Source organism: Mauremys mutica, chromosome 7 (assembly GCF_020497125.1).
Source record: "Mauremys mutica isolate MM-2020 ecotype Southern chromosome 7, ASM2049712v1, whole genome shotgun sequence".
Lineage (NCBI taxonomy): Eukaryota > Metazoa > Chordata > Testudines > Geoemydidae > Mauremys > Mauremys mutica.
In genome coordinates, this window is record NC_059078.1 from 70465998 (window position 1) to 70483184 (window position 17187).

General features: G+C 42.1%; 1 protein-coding gene across 4 annotated transcripts in view; it reads left to right on the forward strand.

Annotated features, from left to right (window-relative positions):
- Window positions 1-17187, forward strand: part of LOC123374075 (putative threonine dehydratase) — a 114650-nt gene that overhangs the window by 72902 nt on the left and 24561 nt on the right. For 2 of the 4 annotated variants that reach the window (XM_045023525.1, XM_045023526.1), the window contains exons 2-5: window positions 1029-1371; window positions 8356-8472; window positions 9390-9631; window positions 16659-16824. In XM_045023525.1, coding sequence (XP_044879460.1) covers window positions 1204-1371; window positions 8356-8472; window positions 9390-9631; window positions 16659-16824 — 693 coding nt within the window. In that variant the 5' untranslated portion in view covers window positions 1029-1203. Of the gene's footprint in view, window positions 1-712; window positions 765-1028; window positions 1372-8355; window positions 8473-9389; window positions 9632-16658; window positions 16825-17187 lie in introns of those variants that run through there. The other 2 variants (XM_045023524.1, XM_045023527.1) reach the window with 2 other exon arrangements.

The window sequence follows — 17187 nt, forward strand, 5'->3', positions numbered from 1 at the left end:
AGTAATAAAGTATAGTTCCTATCCTGGGACTAAGTCAGATTCTGCCCATGAAACCCTTTGAAATCAGTGGGTATTACTGGTGAAAATGAATGCTGAATTTGGCTCTACACATGGGCATAGGTTGTTTGGTGGCTTGGTTAACTGCTTGTCAGACTGATTTGATGACTTGCTAATTTACTTATTTTTTAAAAAATAAGTAAGGCATGAATGAATTCAGGTAACTACACTTGTGCATTATGTGCATATCTCTTAGAAAAACTAATAAGAGACTGGAGAGCCACTGGCACAACCTATGCCTATGTATGGTGTTAGCATTTTTTAAGTTGTCATCCTTTCTCCCCCGCACCCACCGATAGGCCCCAAAGGATGAATTCCTTTATTTCTCCCCACTTTTCAAGTGTGTTATCCAGGTACAGAATGTTTTAAATTGGGGCTTAGGAACCATCGTCCTTTATCTTCATGGTAGGATATAATTATTAGCCCTTGTTGCAGTCAGCCCATCCCCATCACATGCCAGGTAATGGCTGCTAACAGCGTACTTTACAAGCATCTAAGAGCAGAGAAGCAGCCTCCTGATGCATATGATATAATCACACCTGCTACTGCTATTATTAGCTTTAAGGGAGTGCTGTGTCAGACATTTTGTCTTTTTCCAGACTTCAGTAGTTCTGTGAACATAGGGCCAGAGTTTTCAGCAACCTTTGAACAAATTAGAGCTATTGGTGCTGAGCACTCATGAAAATCTAGCTCCATATGGTGCACAGGTACATCCTTATTAGCAAGGGAATGATAATTCCTTGGTTTGTTCATGTGCCCAGTTATCTGCTGCCACTGTGCCAGCTGGCTAGCTGCGTGAGCTCACTATGCACATGGAACATGATGGTCCATTAATAACTTAATTTATCTGTCTGCGGCATGCAAGTGAAAGAGAAGATGAGTCGTGGTGTCCTTCTTAAACAGTAGGTGTCAATCTTTTAATCATCCAGACTGTCATTGCTTTATAACAAGATTATTTCATTCTTCCTTAGGAGTGACCGGAAAGTGAAAAAACAAGATGCCCCAACACCTTGTGAACGTCGTTGCTGTAAGGAGGGGCCGATTAGAAATGGCCATGTTGGGCAGCGGCCACCATCCATCAACCCCGAGAGACTGAAAGATTTTGGGGAGGAGGATTACCTGAATGGTGACGTGAAGACTTGGGAAATGAAGATCGTGAGCCGTAATGAGGAATTGCTCAGGGATGCCCTTGACCCAGTCACTCAGCCAAACAGTAGAAGCAGCCAGCCAACCTCTAATAAGCTGATTCGATTTGAAGATATTAGTGCTGCAGCTTTCAAAATCCAGAGTGGTGTTCAGAAAACCCCCTGCATGGTACGGTATTTACAATGCTTTGTTCTCTGAATCTCTCTCGTCTTATGGGAGTTAGTCAGAAATGACCAGGGAACGTGCATTGATAGCATGAGATGCGTCTCTAGGATAATAATCCTTCCAACAATGTTACATTTTTTCTTCTGTTTTTTCACTATCCTAAATTCTCAATTGGTTACAGTGACCTGTAGAATGAAGAATACTATTGCATTATGCACCCAGTTAAAAACACTTGCCACAAGTACTGTATCTTCTTGCTTATGTAGCAGTAAACTGTGTATTGTTGTATCCCTTTCAACAGTGTTATACTGAAAGCTATGGCAGCACTTCCAGCATAAAAATCCTTCGCTTCACAACAGGCAGACATTTTTCAGCAGGGCCTCAGATTTAAATTTGGTGGCAGATGACTGTGTAATCCACTTACAAAATAAAATTATTAAGAACCAATATCCCAATGGAAATTATGTAAAACTTTGCTGCATCCTTTATAATGGGTCAGATAAGTGCTTTATATTGCTGGAGCAAAAGTCAGTGTTCTGGGGTTGAGGTGATGGCTCCAGCGTAATAACCCAGCATGCACTATGTTGGAGACGACGATCCAAATGGGGACTGAACATCATGGGATCTGTAAAACAAAAGTGATTCTAAACATCCAGAGTTAAATTCTGTAAGTAACATGCAGCGAGCAGGGGAAGTATGGAGCGCAAGATGCATATGCCTTTTCCATGGGGTTGTGTATATTGGGTCTTTAGGAGCCCAAATATCTTGCTACCTAGGTAAACTTGAATAAGCACGCATAGCTCAGGTTTGCTAGCTATCTGTTTTTCATGTGTTTTCTGTCTTGGTTGGATTTTTTCCTCAGATATTTAAGCCACAACAAAGTAAGAATCAGGTCTGTCTTCACTATTTCCACTGTCCAACAACTAAAATAACAGGAGAGAACACAATCCAGCCCCTTACTTTTCTCTCTAACCATTCCACACTGCCTCAAGAGAAAGATAGTAGGAAAAATAGATTTGTTTTTAAAACAGAGACTTTTTTTTAAGCCACCATCTTTCTCTGAGTCTCCCATTGTCCCCTGTCTTGTCAGTCTGTTTTAGACAGAGCAGTGGCGTGATGCCCATAGCTAAGATTTCCTAACACTTTATATGCAAGTGGGCAGTGGAGTAGGCTCAGGGCCGTCCTTAGGCATACACAGCTGGATAGGGCACCTGAAAATTTAGGGCACCCCGGGTCTTAGTGTCCACCCTCCTACCTCTTCTTTTCCCTGTTCTGAGCCTTCCTGCAGGCTCCCACAGCTAGCTGCTGCAGCCTGATGAGTCTTCCTCTGGAGAGGATCTAGTAACTTAAAAATGAAAAAGCGTTCCCACCTGCTAGAACTATTATCACCACATTTAAACCATTAAAGAGCAATTCAAGTGGTAATAAAGCCATTTAAGAGGCATATGCCAACCCCCAGGTATATACTGTCAGTCTCTGAATTTACTTTAAAAAACCATTGTGCATGACTGTAATATTCACTCAGAACAAGTTAGTCTACAGGACCTTAGTTTAAAATTTGCTTTAAAAATATTTCATTAGTGTGTTGCTGAAGATGATAAAGTCACATCTCTAAAAAATCCTTGCATACATTTTTAGATGCACAATCTGAGTATTCATCTTTAGCCTTAAACGCTTGGATCTTCAGACATACGGGTTTTTAAATAAATCCTTCAAAGGACCACCCTTATCTAAAATACACATTTTAATTTTAATTACTATAGTACAAAAAACTTGCTTCCAAAGTCTTCCCTTCCTTTCTGTCCATCCCTTTCTCCCTTCACCCCTCCCCTGTTGAAGAGAGCCCTTAACGGGACAACACCCCTTTTCTGCCAGATAGCTGGACAAACGAGTTTCCCTTTCTTTACTTCTGATCATTTGATGAACTAGCTTTAAGAGAACCCTCCAGCAAAATCAGTACCTTAGTAAGATATAAAATCCTTTGTTATGCCTAAAAGTTTTGGAAACATATTTTTTTAAAGTTGGTGAAATTTCATAAACGTCTATTGTTATGGAGATCACACAAAGCAAATTGGTGTTCCCTTTTTCTAAAAGCGATGAACATTGTTATGACACACTAACCCTTTGTGACTGATTAATTTAAAATGTCTTTGTTTCAGTGAGTTAAATATGTGGTAATCTGGAATGATTACTTTATGAAGGCTTAAGAGTACATTTAAAATATAAAATCAGCTTAGAAATACTGATTAAGAAAATGTAAAACAGAGAAGAGCTGCATCATGTATTCCATATGTTTAATGTTGTATTCAGCAGGACAGCTGACTTGCCCTTACTACAAAGTTTTTGCAAATAAATCTCGGACAAACTTCAGGGTATATCAAAAAACCTGTGACTGACATTTTTAATTCCCAAATCTAGTGGTTTTAATAAGGTACCTTCTGCATGTCCAGTCTACACCTTCTGGCATTCAGTGGAAAACATGCTCCATTTTCTTTAGAAAGAAATTGCAGAAGAGTGGTGTTTTGGTTCTCTCTCCCCCCCCCCCCCATTGTCATTTGTTTGATTTGAGTTCAGGGCTTTGACTGGAAGGGGGTGATCAGGGAGTGGGAGGGAAAGAGAGGAGGGAAACAGTGGGGCCTGGTCAGAGTGGGGGCAGGGCCTGGGGCAGAGCAGGGGTGGAGTATGGGCAGAGCCACAGGCAGAAGAGGTGGGCTGGGGAGCTAGCCTCCCCAAGCAGCAGCTTCACCCACCGCCCATGACAGCAGGTAAGAGCAGGTCGGCTCCCACACACCCAGCACAGGCTGCAGTCTCCTTAGGCAGGGGCTATATTCACAGAGCCGAATGTGCGGGCGCCACACATTCTGCGTGAGGGAGAGGGTATGGGGGTCTCTGCGGGGAGCTGTGACTCTCTGCCACCGTGAGGTGGTCCAGGCAGCTCGGTATCCTTTGCTGCCTCCCCCTCCCCCTCCCCCCCGAGCTGTGAGCCCAGTCTGCCTTCTGGCATAGGGCCCCATAAATCCTAAGGACGGCCCTGAATAGGCTCAATGGACCTGAGGGAGACGTCATCTCTGCAGAGGTACAAACTACTGAGTAGATCATAGTAGCTGGAATGGTGTATGGTAGAGGCAGACTGGTTGATTTGCATCATATTCCCTATCTGTACTGTTGAGAGCTCCATTCCATTTTCCCTGACTGTGCCACTTAGATTCTGTGCCTAACTGAACACTGGTGCTGACACATCAAGTTTTTGTTTATGTGCAGTGAATATTCCAGGAAGAGTAGATCAGCATCTGTATTGGAACCAGTGAGTTGGGTGTATGGATTCTGTACGTTTTTCATTATGCTCAACAACTTGAGTTGGTATTTAATTGTCAGATTTAAAACTGCATTAAGGAAAGAAAACCAGAACTGAGTGAACTTTTTTTGTGTGCTGGATACATAACATGTAAATAATTTACCATTTCCTCTCTGATTTTGGCTATCTATAAAAATTTCTGTGGCTTTTAACATTTATTTTGCTTAATATAATCTCTCCAAAATACATCTTAAGTCACAGGAATCTACAGAACAGACATGCTTTAAAAGTTCTGGCAAGCTACAGGTTTTATGTAAGCACCATTCTTTATAAAGTCCAGACATGAGCATATCTGATGGGGCGTAGGACAGAAAAAAAAGAATGAAAAAGGCAGCAGTGACTAATAAAGTAAAAGTGTAGAAGAATATATTAAATGGCAAGTTCTATTTAAATATGGGGAGCAGAAATGCTGCACTGACTCTTTGCACACTGATAGCCTGGGCCCTCACTTCCATGCACCTCACACAATCATTTACTTCATTTAAGATCTACTGGCACTAGAAAAGGTTCAGAAAAAGGGCAACTAAAATGATTAGAGGTTTGGAGAGGATCCCATATGAGGAAAGATTAAAGAGGCTAGGACTCTTCAGCTTGGAAAAGAGGAGACTAAGGGGGGATATGATAGAGGTATATAAAATCATGAGTGATGTGGAGAAAGTGGATAAGGAAAAGTTATTTACTTATTCCCATAATACAAGAACTAGGGGTCACCAAATGAAATTAATAGGCAGCAGGTTTAAAACAAATAAAAGGAAGTTGTTCTTCACACAGCGCACAGTCAACTTGTGGAACTCCTCAGGAGGAGGTTGTGAAGGCTAGGAGGTTGTGAAGGCTAGGACTATAACCAGGGTCGGCTCCAGGCCCCAGCACGCCAAGCGCGTGCTTGGGGTGGCATGCCGCAGGGGGTGCTCTGCCGGTCGCCGGGAGGGTGGCAGGCGGCTCCAGTGGACCTCCTGCAGGCGTGCCTGCGGATGCTCCACCGGAGCCGCGGGACCAGCGGACCCTCCGCAGGCATGTCTGCAGGAGGTCCACCGGAGCCGCGGGACCGGCGACCGCCAGAGCGCCCCCCGCGGCGTGCCGCCGTGCTTGGGGCGGCAAAATTGCTAGAGCCGCCCCTGACTATAACAGCATTTAAAAGAGAACTGGATAAATTCATGGTGGTTAAGTCCATAAATGGCTATTAGCCAGGACAGGTAAGGAATGGTGTCCCTAGCCTCTGTTTGTCAGAGGATGGAGATGGATGGCAGGAGAGAGATTACTTGATCATTGCCTGTTAGGTTCACTCCCTCTGGGGCACCTGGCATTGGCTACTGTCAGTAGACAGGATACTGGACTAGATGGACCTTTGGTCTGACCCGGTACAGCTGTTCTTATTTTCTGTGTAAAATGCTACTGCTCAGACTTAGCGTGACCATACATCCCTTTTTGATCAGTTGGCAAGAGCAAATGGGACAAATGCCCACTTCTATCAAAGTGAGGTGTGGAGGAATGTGTCGGGGGGGGGAGGAGAGAGGGAGTGGCGATGCCTGCGTGGGCTTGGGCCGGGGGTAGGCAGGGCTCTGGCAAGCAGTGATGCTGACCCCTTGCGGGGGCAGGGGCAGGGCTCAGGTGGGGGTAGGCAGGAGCTGGGCAAGCAGCGACACAAGCCCCGTGCCGGACAAGCAGCTCTGGCCAGCACTGCATGGGGAGGGGGCTCAGGTGAGTGGCTCAGGCTAGCCCCACGCGGTATCCCATTTTTCCTTACGGAAATATGGTCACCCTACTCAGACTCCAAAAGGGTGTGAAGCTGTGAGGAACCAGACAGATTTAGCAAAAGTGACTGTAGTGCAAGCTTCACTAGGCTATCAAGAGACTGCTGTTACGTAGTGAGATCATCTGTAAATTGGAGTCTTCCCTCATCCTTTGCCTCTCCACAGACACTGCCAGTGTGTGATAGTGTTCCACGTGACATGGATACCTGTGCACAAGGAAGTGTACTGGTGCATGAACTTGGGAGCAGGGGGAGTGGTCTCATTACAACTCATCTGCCAGTCTTCAGGTGGCAGTCACTTCATCATTGCTAGCATTGGATAGACTGGAGCCAGCAACACAAAAGTGAAAGGTTCTGCATTTCATTACCAATCCCAAGGGCCATCTAATTGCCTGCAATGTGTTTTAAACACATTTTCTGGGCCAAATTGAAAAAGGCAAACCCATCAAGTTATACATCAATGAATGTCTTCTCCAAGATACCACTTGTAGAGAGGTCATTAGAGCTATGTTTTCTACCTCAGGCCCTGAGGGAAATTGTTGAGGCTTTTTAAGCGTAATATGATGTGAATGATAGAATATAACATGCTTCAGCATCTCTCCAGTCAATTGCAACATCTTCCATTAAGATACCAACTTTGAAAGTGGGTGTGCATGCAGATGTAAAGGGATGTAGCAATAAATTTGTGGGATTGCTTTGGTTCTTGATGTGCATGCTGTTGTGTTACAGTAGCAACTGAAGGCCCTAGCTAAGAACAGGGCCCCACTGCACATAGGGTTGCCAGTTCTGACTGGACATATTCCTGGAGGTTTCATCGAATGATGTAATCTTTTGTTCTGGAGTCTCCAGGAATTAACCTGGAGGGTTGGCAAACCTAGGCATACAGCAGGTTGGGGCAGATCTGGGAATAGACAGCTATTGTTACTATGAGGAGTATAATAGTTATAGTATACTTAGGCCTTATGGAAGAATGTAAGGAGAAATTTGAAGAGGGTGGCCTGCTAGTTAAAATGTCCCTAACATATAGTGTAGATGTAGCCTGAGTTAGTTAAGCACCTGAAAATAGCTTAACTGAATTAACTTCTAGGAAAATATAGGTCTATTTCTGCTTTCTATAAAATGCATTGCACTTTAAAAGTCCAACAATATCAAAACTGTTCAGTTGTCATAATTAATATGGTATGACACATTGCAATATGTACATACAGAGAGATTTAATATATATCGTCCAGCTGTATATTTAAAATAACACAACCCCTCTTCATTCACTATCCTAAATTAGGGCCTGATCCTGCAAACCATAGTCCTTACGCCCATCTTAAGTCGGTGGAAATCAAGTGCCTGTTTCATAAAGTTGTATGCTATTTATATAACAGTCACATTCGTACCAGAGAACTGCATTTTGGTGGCAAGTGAAACGGTTTTGTTCATTTACTGATGTATATAATAAAGTAATATTAAAAAAATGCAAACTTGCATGTGGTATCCGTATCCATGTGAGAAATGATGCACATGTGGTATTAAGGTAAGGTGGCTCCATACAAGGAAGGAAGTCAAAAATAGAACTTAAAAGAAGGTTATAAGTATTACTCTAAAAATACCTGAATTATCTTTTGCTGTAAAATATGTGGCATATACAGATACATAATGGTGCGGTGTAAATGTTTTATGGACAGTTGTTTGGCATGATCTACATAACTCCCGAGAATCTTGGAAATTACACCAGACCATCATGTATTCTTTCTTAATGGAAATATGTAATACTTCTATTTTGCTGGAACTGACTAATGATTGTGCTGTGGTAAAACAAGTGAAAGACTGTCTTGGAATGTAGGCATGTAAAATACCGCAGCAACATCATAATCATTTTCCTGTGTTTTAGTATTCTAGACTTTCAAAGCAATATGGAATGGATATCTATCTAAAGAAAGAGTTCCTTCAGTACACAGGATCTGTAAAGGAGCGAGGTGTGCTTTACCTGCTAACATCTCTACAGCAGGTATGACAAATTATCCAAGCCTATAAAGAACAACAAATTAAATATGCTTAATCTATGTGCAACTTCATGCTGTAAAATTAAAGGTGACCCTATTATCTGTAAATCCTCCCTGGCTTGCTGTATTTCCTCATTTAAGTATTCAAATACTGCTGGGTTGAGCAGCCTAGACATGCCTGTGAATAAATGAATTAAAACATTGTACTTCTATCTTTGTCAAATCAACAGGATTTTTTTAATGACATCTTATGGGAATAATTGAAGGAAAAGTTTGTAGCATGTAGATTTTAGAATTTATTCATGGTGTTTGATCCTGATGCATATTATATACTACTAGACTGACAAAAAAAAGTTGAAATCCCAAATTGTGTGTGGATTCTGAGAGAAGAACCTGGATTAGTGAATGGTTTTGGAGAGAATTCCAGCAGTTTGAATACGGGTTTTATCCCCCTTCTTGTATAAGATGTGTTACCTATCAGTAGAAGAAATAATATTTAGCTTAGATAAGGCACTTTAGAAGTATTGATTTTTATAGCCACTCTGCATTATTATGTTACAGAGAGGGAAAGTGAGGCAGAAAGGTCAAGTAATTTTCCCTAGGGCAGAGATGGGGACCTGATCTTGTATCTATTAAAATCACTCTGAGTTTGGCTGTGATTTCAATGGGAGAAGGATTGGGCCCAGGGAATGTTGGAGCTGGGATTCAAACTCAAAAGTACCTGATTCCTATGTTTTAAGCCATTAGATCACATGGAGGTGCATATGCTGTATATCTGTGCCATACCTTGATAATGTAACACTGGGGAAGAAGACTTAAAAAAGGCTAACACAGAACAGTTGAAATCATCTTTGCATGCTTATATGACTAAGCTGCCATTTTCTGTGATACTGTGTGATCTAGAAGCAAATGTGTTTTGCAGGAGCAGCAGAAAAAGGGTGTGATAGTGGCTTCTGACAGTAACTTTTCCATGGCAGTAGCATACCATGCCTCAGAACTCCACATTCCAGTATTTGTCATCATGTCTACCAGCACTTCACCAGCCAGAGTGAAAATGTGCCGTGAGTATGGTGCCTTGGTGATCTCCTATGGCACTACTGCCAAGGATTCCCAGATCCATGCAAGGAGGCTGGCCCAAGAGAATGGCTATCTATACCTCGAAGAGTAAGTAAATTTTATCAGATAACTGTTCAGAATCTTCAGCTCAGCAAAACCCATTGGTGTCATATTTTTTACAACTGTAAATCTTGACCCTTGCTCACCAAAAGTTTCACTGAGTCTCCTATGAACCTGGGACAGACTTCCTGAGAGTCTGGACTGACATATTTTTTATTTTGCTGGTGAGCCCATGATCACTGGCATTCTTGTATGGTTTCCTCTCCAAATGAGGCAAATTTGGTGGCTTTGGTTGGAATTTACATTGAGCTTTTGTACTGGTTCAAAGCAAAACTTGAAGTGATGTTTCACCCCCTATTTAATTTAATAATGGAAATATACCCATCTCCTAGAACTGGAAGGGACCTTGAAAGGTCATTGAGTCCAGCCCCCTGCCTTCACTAGCAGAACCAAGTACTGATTTTGCCCCAGATCCCTAAGTGGCCCCCTCAAGGATTGAACTCACAACGCTGGGTTTAGCAGGCCAATGCTCAAACCACTGAGCTATCTGTCCCCCCCCCATTTTCCTCCTTCTGCCTTGTAGAAATATTTTACATGGACGGCATGTATATGGTCATGCAAATCTAACCATTTAATATTAAAATGGTGGAACAGTTCCTATTAAAGCACCATCCTGCAAATCCTTCATCATGGGAGCAGTCCTTAGAAATGGTGGGAAACCTAAGTGGTTTCTCTGCATATTTGAGACCTGTTAAAGCTCCCAGACTGGCCAGGTGACTCCTCTTTTTGGCCACTTTTTGCACTGCTCCTCACTAGAAGCTTCACTCTTACAAGTTGGAAAGCTGCAAGAGCTCACGAGGCTGCACCTCTGTCTATAGAGTCATAGCCTGGAGGACACTAACCATAGGATGCATCTGAGTATGATCCGTCAGCCTCCCCATGGTTATAGACTCAGATCTATGGCCAGAGAGCTGCTGGACAATGTTGTAGCCACCTGTCTGTGGACATAGGGGCCAGGGACCAGAGTAACCAGGGAACAACAGCTAGTGGCCTGGGAGCAGTAACAAGGGAGCAACAGGCCAAGGCAAAGAAGCCTTCCAACCATAGCCTGCCATCCATTCCAGGAAAAGGAGCAACTAGTTACTTGGGTATCAGGCCAAGGAGATGCCAGAGACAACCATGTGTTAACTAGTCAGCAGGGGCTATTAGCAACAAGTCAGCAACAGGTCCTGTATTGCACACTCCATGGAGAAACTTATGCCACAACAGACAAAAGAAGAAGAGAGTTTCAAGTATGAGACAGGAACAGCAACAGGTTGGCTATAGATGCCAACCAATGAAATCTGGGCAGGAGATGACTAACAAAAATGCCCTTTACCCCTCTGCTTCCTATGGAGCAGGTTGAGGCAGGAGCTGCAGCCCTAATGAGCATGTGCAGGTAGAACTCCAGGTCTTGTACCCTGTAATGTGAAAGTAGATGCAGAGCAGTGGCCATGTTAGCGTGGATCATTGCTTGGGTGGAGACACTTCTCTTTATATATAAAAAATCTCTCCTGCTAACTACTGTCTGACATGCATTAGGAAGAAACTTCCCGACTTGGGACCATAACATGTAGGTAATACTGAAAGAGGGGGAATTATTAAAAGTCAGAAGAATGTATCTGTTTTACAGAAAGATCTTGGTTGGGTGTATGAGGTCAGAGCTGAAATATGAAAACTAATGTGCCTAAGAGCAAAGGGATGAGTTTTGATAGACAAACCTAAGTGCCATATACATGGCACTGAATTAGTTAATATGGAAGAGGAAAAAGATCTAGATATCTTGCTAGACCTATCTGTTAAATTCTCAGTCTAGTGTGCACCAGTGTAGAAGGCTAATAAAATATTGGCTTGTGTCAAGGGGCATATTATATAAGTCTAAGCATACTGTGCTGATATTTTAAGAAGTAGTGTTCAATTTCGGTCCCTTTCTTGAAGAAAAATGTGGTTAAGATGGACAGCATACAGTGTAAGGCAAGGAGAGATTAATGGAATGGAGAGTCTTGTATATGAGGAATGATTGATGAAACTGGGACTCTGCCTTGAGAAAAGGTGATTAAGAGGTGACATGACTGAAGTATTAAACTAGCTAAGGATTATTATAAAATTAGGCATGATTATCTGTTTGAGGGCATTGGAAAGGCCAGATCTAGGGGACGTTGGTTTAAAATGGGAGAATATATGCAAAAAAATGTAAAGAGTTACTGTTTTAGAATGAACATGGTAAAATAGAACAGAGAGGGTTCTTAAGTCTTGCTTAATTGGTTCATCCATCTCTAGTTTGATTTTTGGAACAGATTTACTGAAAATCCTAGCTTTTCAGTGGACAATACGTCACTCGCTGTAGACTGGAGTTAATTAGAGCAGCAGGAGTTCTGTGTATGAACTCGGGAAGTCTTAGGTCAGAACTTTCAAAGAACTCTAAGGGAGTTAAGTGCCCCAAACCACAATGAATTTAAAATGTCCTTAGGTTCCTTTGAAAATCACAGCCTTAGGTGTTAAATCCCCACTCATCCATTTTCCTCCAGTTCTCACTAATTTTGACCTGTTTTGACTGAATGCCACTTTTACCAATTAGAAGGTTTTTTTGTTTCATTGGAACATCATATCATGTATAACAACTAAGGTTGATGGTTTTGTGTGTGTGTGTGTGTGTGTGTGTGTGTGTGTGTGTGTGTGTTTGTTTTTTAACATCATGGTCTGAGCTTGGTTTATAAATCTGGCAACTTTGAGACAAGCATCTTCCCAGGTTGAAATATCTCTGCTGTCAACAGGTTGTGCTTGTGAGAATTTTTATAGCAGTTGCAATTATAATTGATTACTGTAAATATCAATTACAATGTATACATGCTTCCACCAGGTGGCTTTTAAGCACTTTGGTTAATTCAAAACTCAACTATAATAAAGCAAAGGCACCTGTGATCAAAAACCTCTTACTCTGTGATCAAAACCTAATTCCACATAGAAACATCACTCAGACACCAAAACTAAAAAGAAAACACAGAGCCGTGCCCTAAAGGGATGTCTGACTCATGCTCTTTTGGATGTAGATTTGAACAGCATTCCTGAATAATGGACACTCACAGGAGACATCCCTGCTTCTCATACTCTTGAGCTCATGTGTGTCAGGAGTTTCAACCCTATCTGTCCCAGTTTTACATAATAGACTAAATGATTTCCTGTGTAGTAACTTTGTGTTTTGAACAGTTAGGCAATGTACAGAGAACCAGGAGTATTTGTTTCAGGGGTTTGTAATCTATGTGTTTTATAACATTTGGAAGGGTTTTTTTGGTTGGTGGTTGTGCAAAAATACCCCAAATAAAAACCTCAAACCCCCCCCCCCCCACCACCACCACTAAGCTCAAGATTTGATTCTTCTACTTTGGATTTGTAACCCACTTGAAGTGCCTGATGCTCTGAGCCCAAACTGTTAAAAATCAAAATAATGCCTTTCCAAATAGCAATTACAATCCCATTAAAAACCATTCATGTGGATGTACTCCTCACACACTAGCTATACCCTATCACCCACACACTTTATTGAAAAAATATGAAAAGTGTGACAAGGAGGCTAACATACCTGGACCTTAGGAGACTAGGATCAAGTAAATCTCAGAGGTGAGGGGTCTCCTGCCAGTAGTCTCCTTCCACTTAACCAAGAGAACTCTAGTTCAAATGCCTACACCGGTCACAACTGTGGCTGTGACAGGCAGTTATGTAGGTACTCAGATCTCCAAAGTCTCCATCCAGTGACATAACCAACAAACTATCCTTCCTCCTCTGCTATGGATACCATCTGACCATCCTCTAAGTTATGATCCTTGTTGACAAATACTAACTCTCTCAGTTGGAAGTTTTGGTGTCAAGCTCACTACTATTCCACCTTCAGAGTGCAAATGAAGTGCTGTTCTGTGTCAGTAAAACCAACATGAGAGACTTTAGGTGGGGAAGCAAAACTTCATAACTGCCTGTGAAATTCTAGGTAGCAGTATGTAATTACCCAAGTTGGAATTCAGTCATGATGTCCACATTAATGCCATACTAGTGGCAGGGATCTTTAATAGCCACAAGTCTTCAGGACATCAGCTTTACATTTCTCCTGAAAGAAAGCACATACAGTAGCACAGTGACTCCAGAACAATGCTGAAGCATGGATTCATTTGTGGATTGGAGGATGGAAGAATTGCACATATTCCTTCCTTGAGTGTCCTGGGTTTTCTTGTACAACTCCACATCCAAGTACTGACCAGATGGGACCTCAAGTCACTTGAGATCTGATATGCTTCCTGAGGTTGGGATAGCTTAGTGGTTTGTGCATTGGCCTGCTCAACCCAGGGTTGTGAGGGGCCATTTAGGGATCTGGGGCAAAAATCTGTCTGGGGATTGGTCCTGCTTTGAGCAGGGGGTTGGACTAGACCTCCTGAGGTCCCTTCCAACCCTGAGATTCTATGATTCTAGTACTACACAGGGTTAAATATTTCTAGAGCTATGTCTGTGCAAGGAAATCCGTATAAGTGAGCAGCCTAAATACCCCTGAGGATCTGGCCCCAGGAGTTTTGAAGGACATGTACAAAACTATGTCATGCAAAAATTATAATGGAATGCCTGAGGTGGAGAGCCTGTTTTCAAACCCTGGCATCTAACAGGGCATTTGAATCCTACATTTTGGAAGTAAATAGACACTCATCAAATAGCTAGTTTTACATTACAAGTGCTAATTTTAGAATACAAATGTGGGATTTATGTTCTATTAAATTACTGTTTATGTATAAAGAGGGAAGTGAAAGTGCTGCTCATATTCCCCTTTATATCTAATCATGTAAAGGTAAAAAAAAAAAAACACTAATGAATTAGTTTCACCACAAACGAAAGTGTTAAACATTTAATGTAGGAGGCTTGGATTGGAGTCCTTTCTAAATGTTAGCACGGAATGTGTGACTGTCTAAAATGCCTGTCCAAGCTGCTAACAGGAATGTCGATCATGCCATATGAAAGGCAGTCTGGCATTTGATACAGCTTTGCATTTTTAAAGCAGCTCTATATATACATTGAATCTTCGAGAGCAACATTCACCTTTGCAAGCCCTCATGAACTTCAACATGTAGATTGCAAGGGTAACTTTAAAAAAAAAAATTCTTGGTTGGGGGAAAAAGTGTTCTAATAGCCCAGTCGAATTTCAAAGCGCTGGTGATATTTTTATCTTGTTTTACTTGTAAAACAATCCTATATAAACGGGAAGGGATCGTCTTCAGGTTATGGATCTGGATTGGGGTTCAGTTCCCAGCTCCTCCACAGACTTCGTGTGACATTGAGCAAGCTGGTTAATCTCACTCTGCCTCATCTGTAAAACTGGGATAATGTTGATTCCTCCCCCCCGCCCACCCCTATGTCTTGTCGATTAATATTGTAAATTGTTCAGGACAGGGGACTGTCTTTTGCTGTGTAGGTAAAGCAGCAAGCACATTAGGGCCCTGAGCTCTGTTGGGGCCTCTAGGTGTTACTATGGGATGTTAGATGGGTTGGGATCTGAGTTACTACAGAGAATTCTTTCCTGGGTGCTGGCTGGTGAGTCTTGCCCACATGCTCAGGGTTTAGCTGATCGCCATATTTGGGGTCGGGAAGGAATTTTCCTCTGGGGCAGATTGGCAGAGGCCCTGGAGGTTTTTCGCCTTCCTCTGCAGCATGGGGCACGGGTCACTTGCTGGAGGATTCTCTGCAGCTTGAGGTCTTCAAACCGCAATTTGGGGACTTCAATAACTCAGACATAGGCTAGGGGTTTGTTATAGAAGTGGATGGGTGAGATTCTGTGGCCTGCATTGTGCAGGAGGTCAGACTAGATGATCAAAATGGTCCCTTCTGACCTTAAAGTCTATGAGTCTATGATACAAATAATTAACGAATAAATATAGCCCCTTGCACTAGAGATAAAATTAAGGGATGAATATGTTGGTAGAGTGTAAAAAATGAGATCACTGGTACAGTAACTCTGCTTGGTTTATTGATGTCCGAGTATGTAGAACGCACACAAGTACTCAAAAGTCTTACAGTTTTTTATTAATTTGTCATTCTGCAGGCTTAATTAAAATGATTCTAAATCAGCCACCTCTGAAGTTACAACAATCTTTTGTTGTACCTTGCTGGCTGTGTGTACTCTTAATATGTTCATATAACTGCCTGTAGCTGTAAGTGTTTTTCCAATGAATACTTAGGCAGACTAAATCCTCCTCTTATCCTTCATGAAGGTCTTCCAAGGGGTGTTAAGGTATCAGATTTTGGCCCTGGATTGTGGAAAGTTTTGTGCTCCACTGATCTGGTCTGTATCTACATGACTACATAAACACAGTGCTTCCCTTTCCTGTAAATTCCCACTATTGTGAGCACTAAATCACACTCAAGTGAAAAGAGATCGCTATACCTACCTTAGATTCCTTCTTACTGCTTACAGTTTTGACCGGAGGATATTAGAACTCATGCAGCTTAAGGAAGTTATAGCAACAGAAAAGGGAGTCCTCTCCTTGCCAGCAATGCCAATAGAGAATTCACCTGATCATAATTATAGTAGCCTGAGAGCTAGCAGGATAGGCTTTCTAGGGGCAGAAAGTTCAGTTCATTCGTCGAGCAAAGCACTGCTTGTCACTTTAATCCTGACTCACCTGGATGAAGTCCATCAGCCCTGTCACACTCAGATGGATTGCATACAGTAAAGTGGCTTAGAGATCTTGAAACATTTGCTGACCTGGCTGAAACTGCTGAACTTGCGTCTGTTTCTTCTCATGGGATTATTTTGCTCCATGTTGCCTTTCAATGTAATGTTGTTTTAGAAAGTATCAGGATTGCTAAGGTTCATTGCAGCAATATCTATAGTTGCAATGTATGTGAGGATCTGATCAGTAGCAGGAAGTACTTGCAATGCCTCCTGGAAATTCTAACCCTATATATTTCCATATGCAGTTTTCCTGATAAACTATAGCTTTACAATAGTGAACTGCTAACAAGTCTCAACTCTGCAATGACTTGTTTTTTTCTTTTCCCCTAGGGAGGACAGTGCTATATACCTGTCAGGGCTGGGTACCATGGGATTGGAGATATATGAACAAGTGCCAAAGCTGGATGCAGTGATTTTTCCTGCAGGAGGCCACTGTGGATTGCTAGCAGGATCAGCTGCTGCCCTCAAACATCTCAACCCACACATTGCTGTGATTGTAAGTTGTTTTCACCTTTCAACTGTGTATTTTGAGAAACTTATCCTCCGATCTCTCAGGCTTCAGAAAGGTTCTGTATTCTACTAAAGTACTGGGAATGAGTCTGTGTACACTATAGACCGAGGTTATTGGTTCCCATGGTCATCCTCCATGAGAACTCTATTTTAGAATTTTGGCAGTCTGCTTTGTTTCTTGGTTAATTGTTTGGGGGTTTGTTAACTATGTAGGAAACCTTTTTTAAAGCAAATAAGACCAAACTCTCCACATCTAAAGTTTTAACTGACCTGTTTGGGGCTGTTTAATGGATTTAAGAGTGTTTATTTAGCTTGTTTGAAACCTGTGTGATCTTATTAAGTCTTTAGT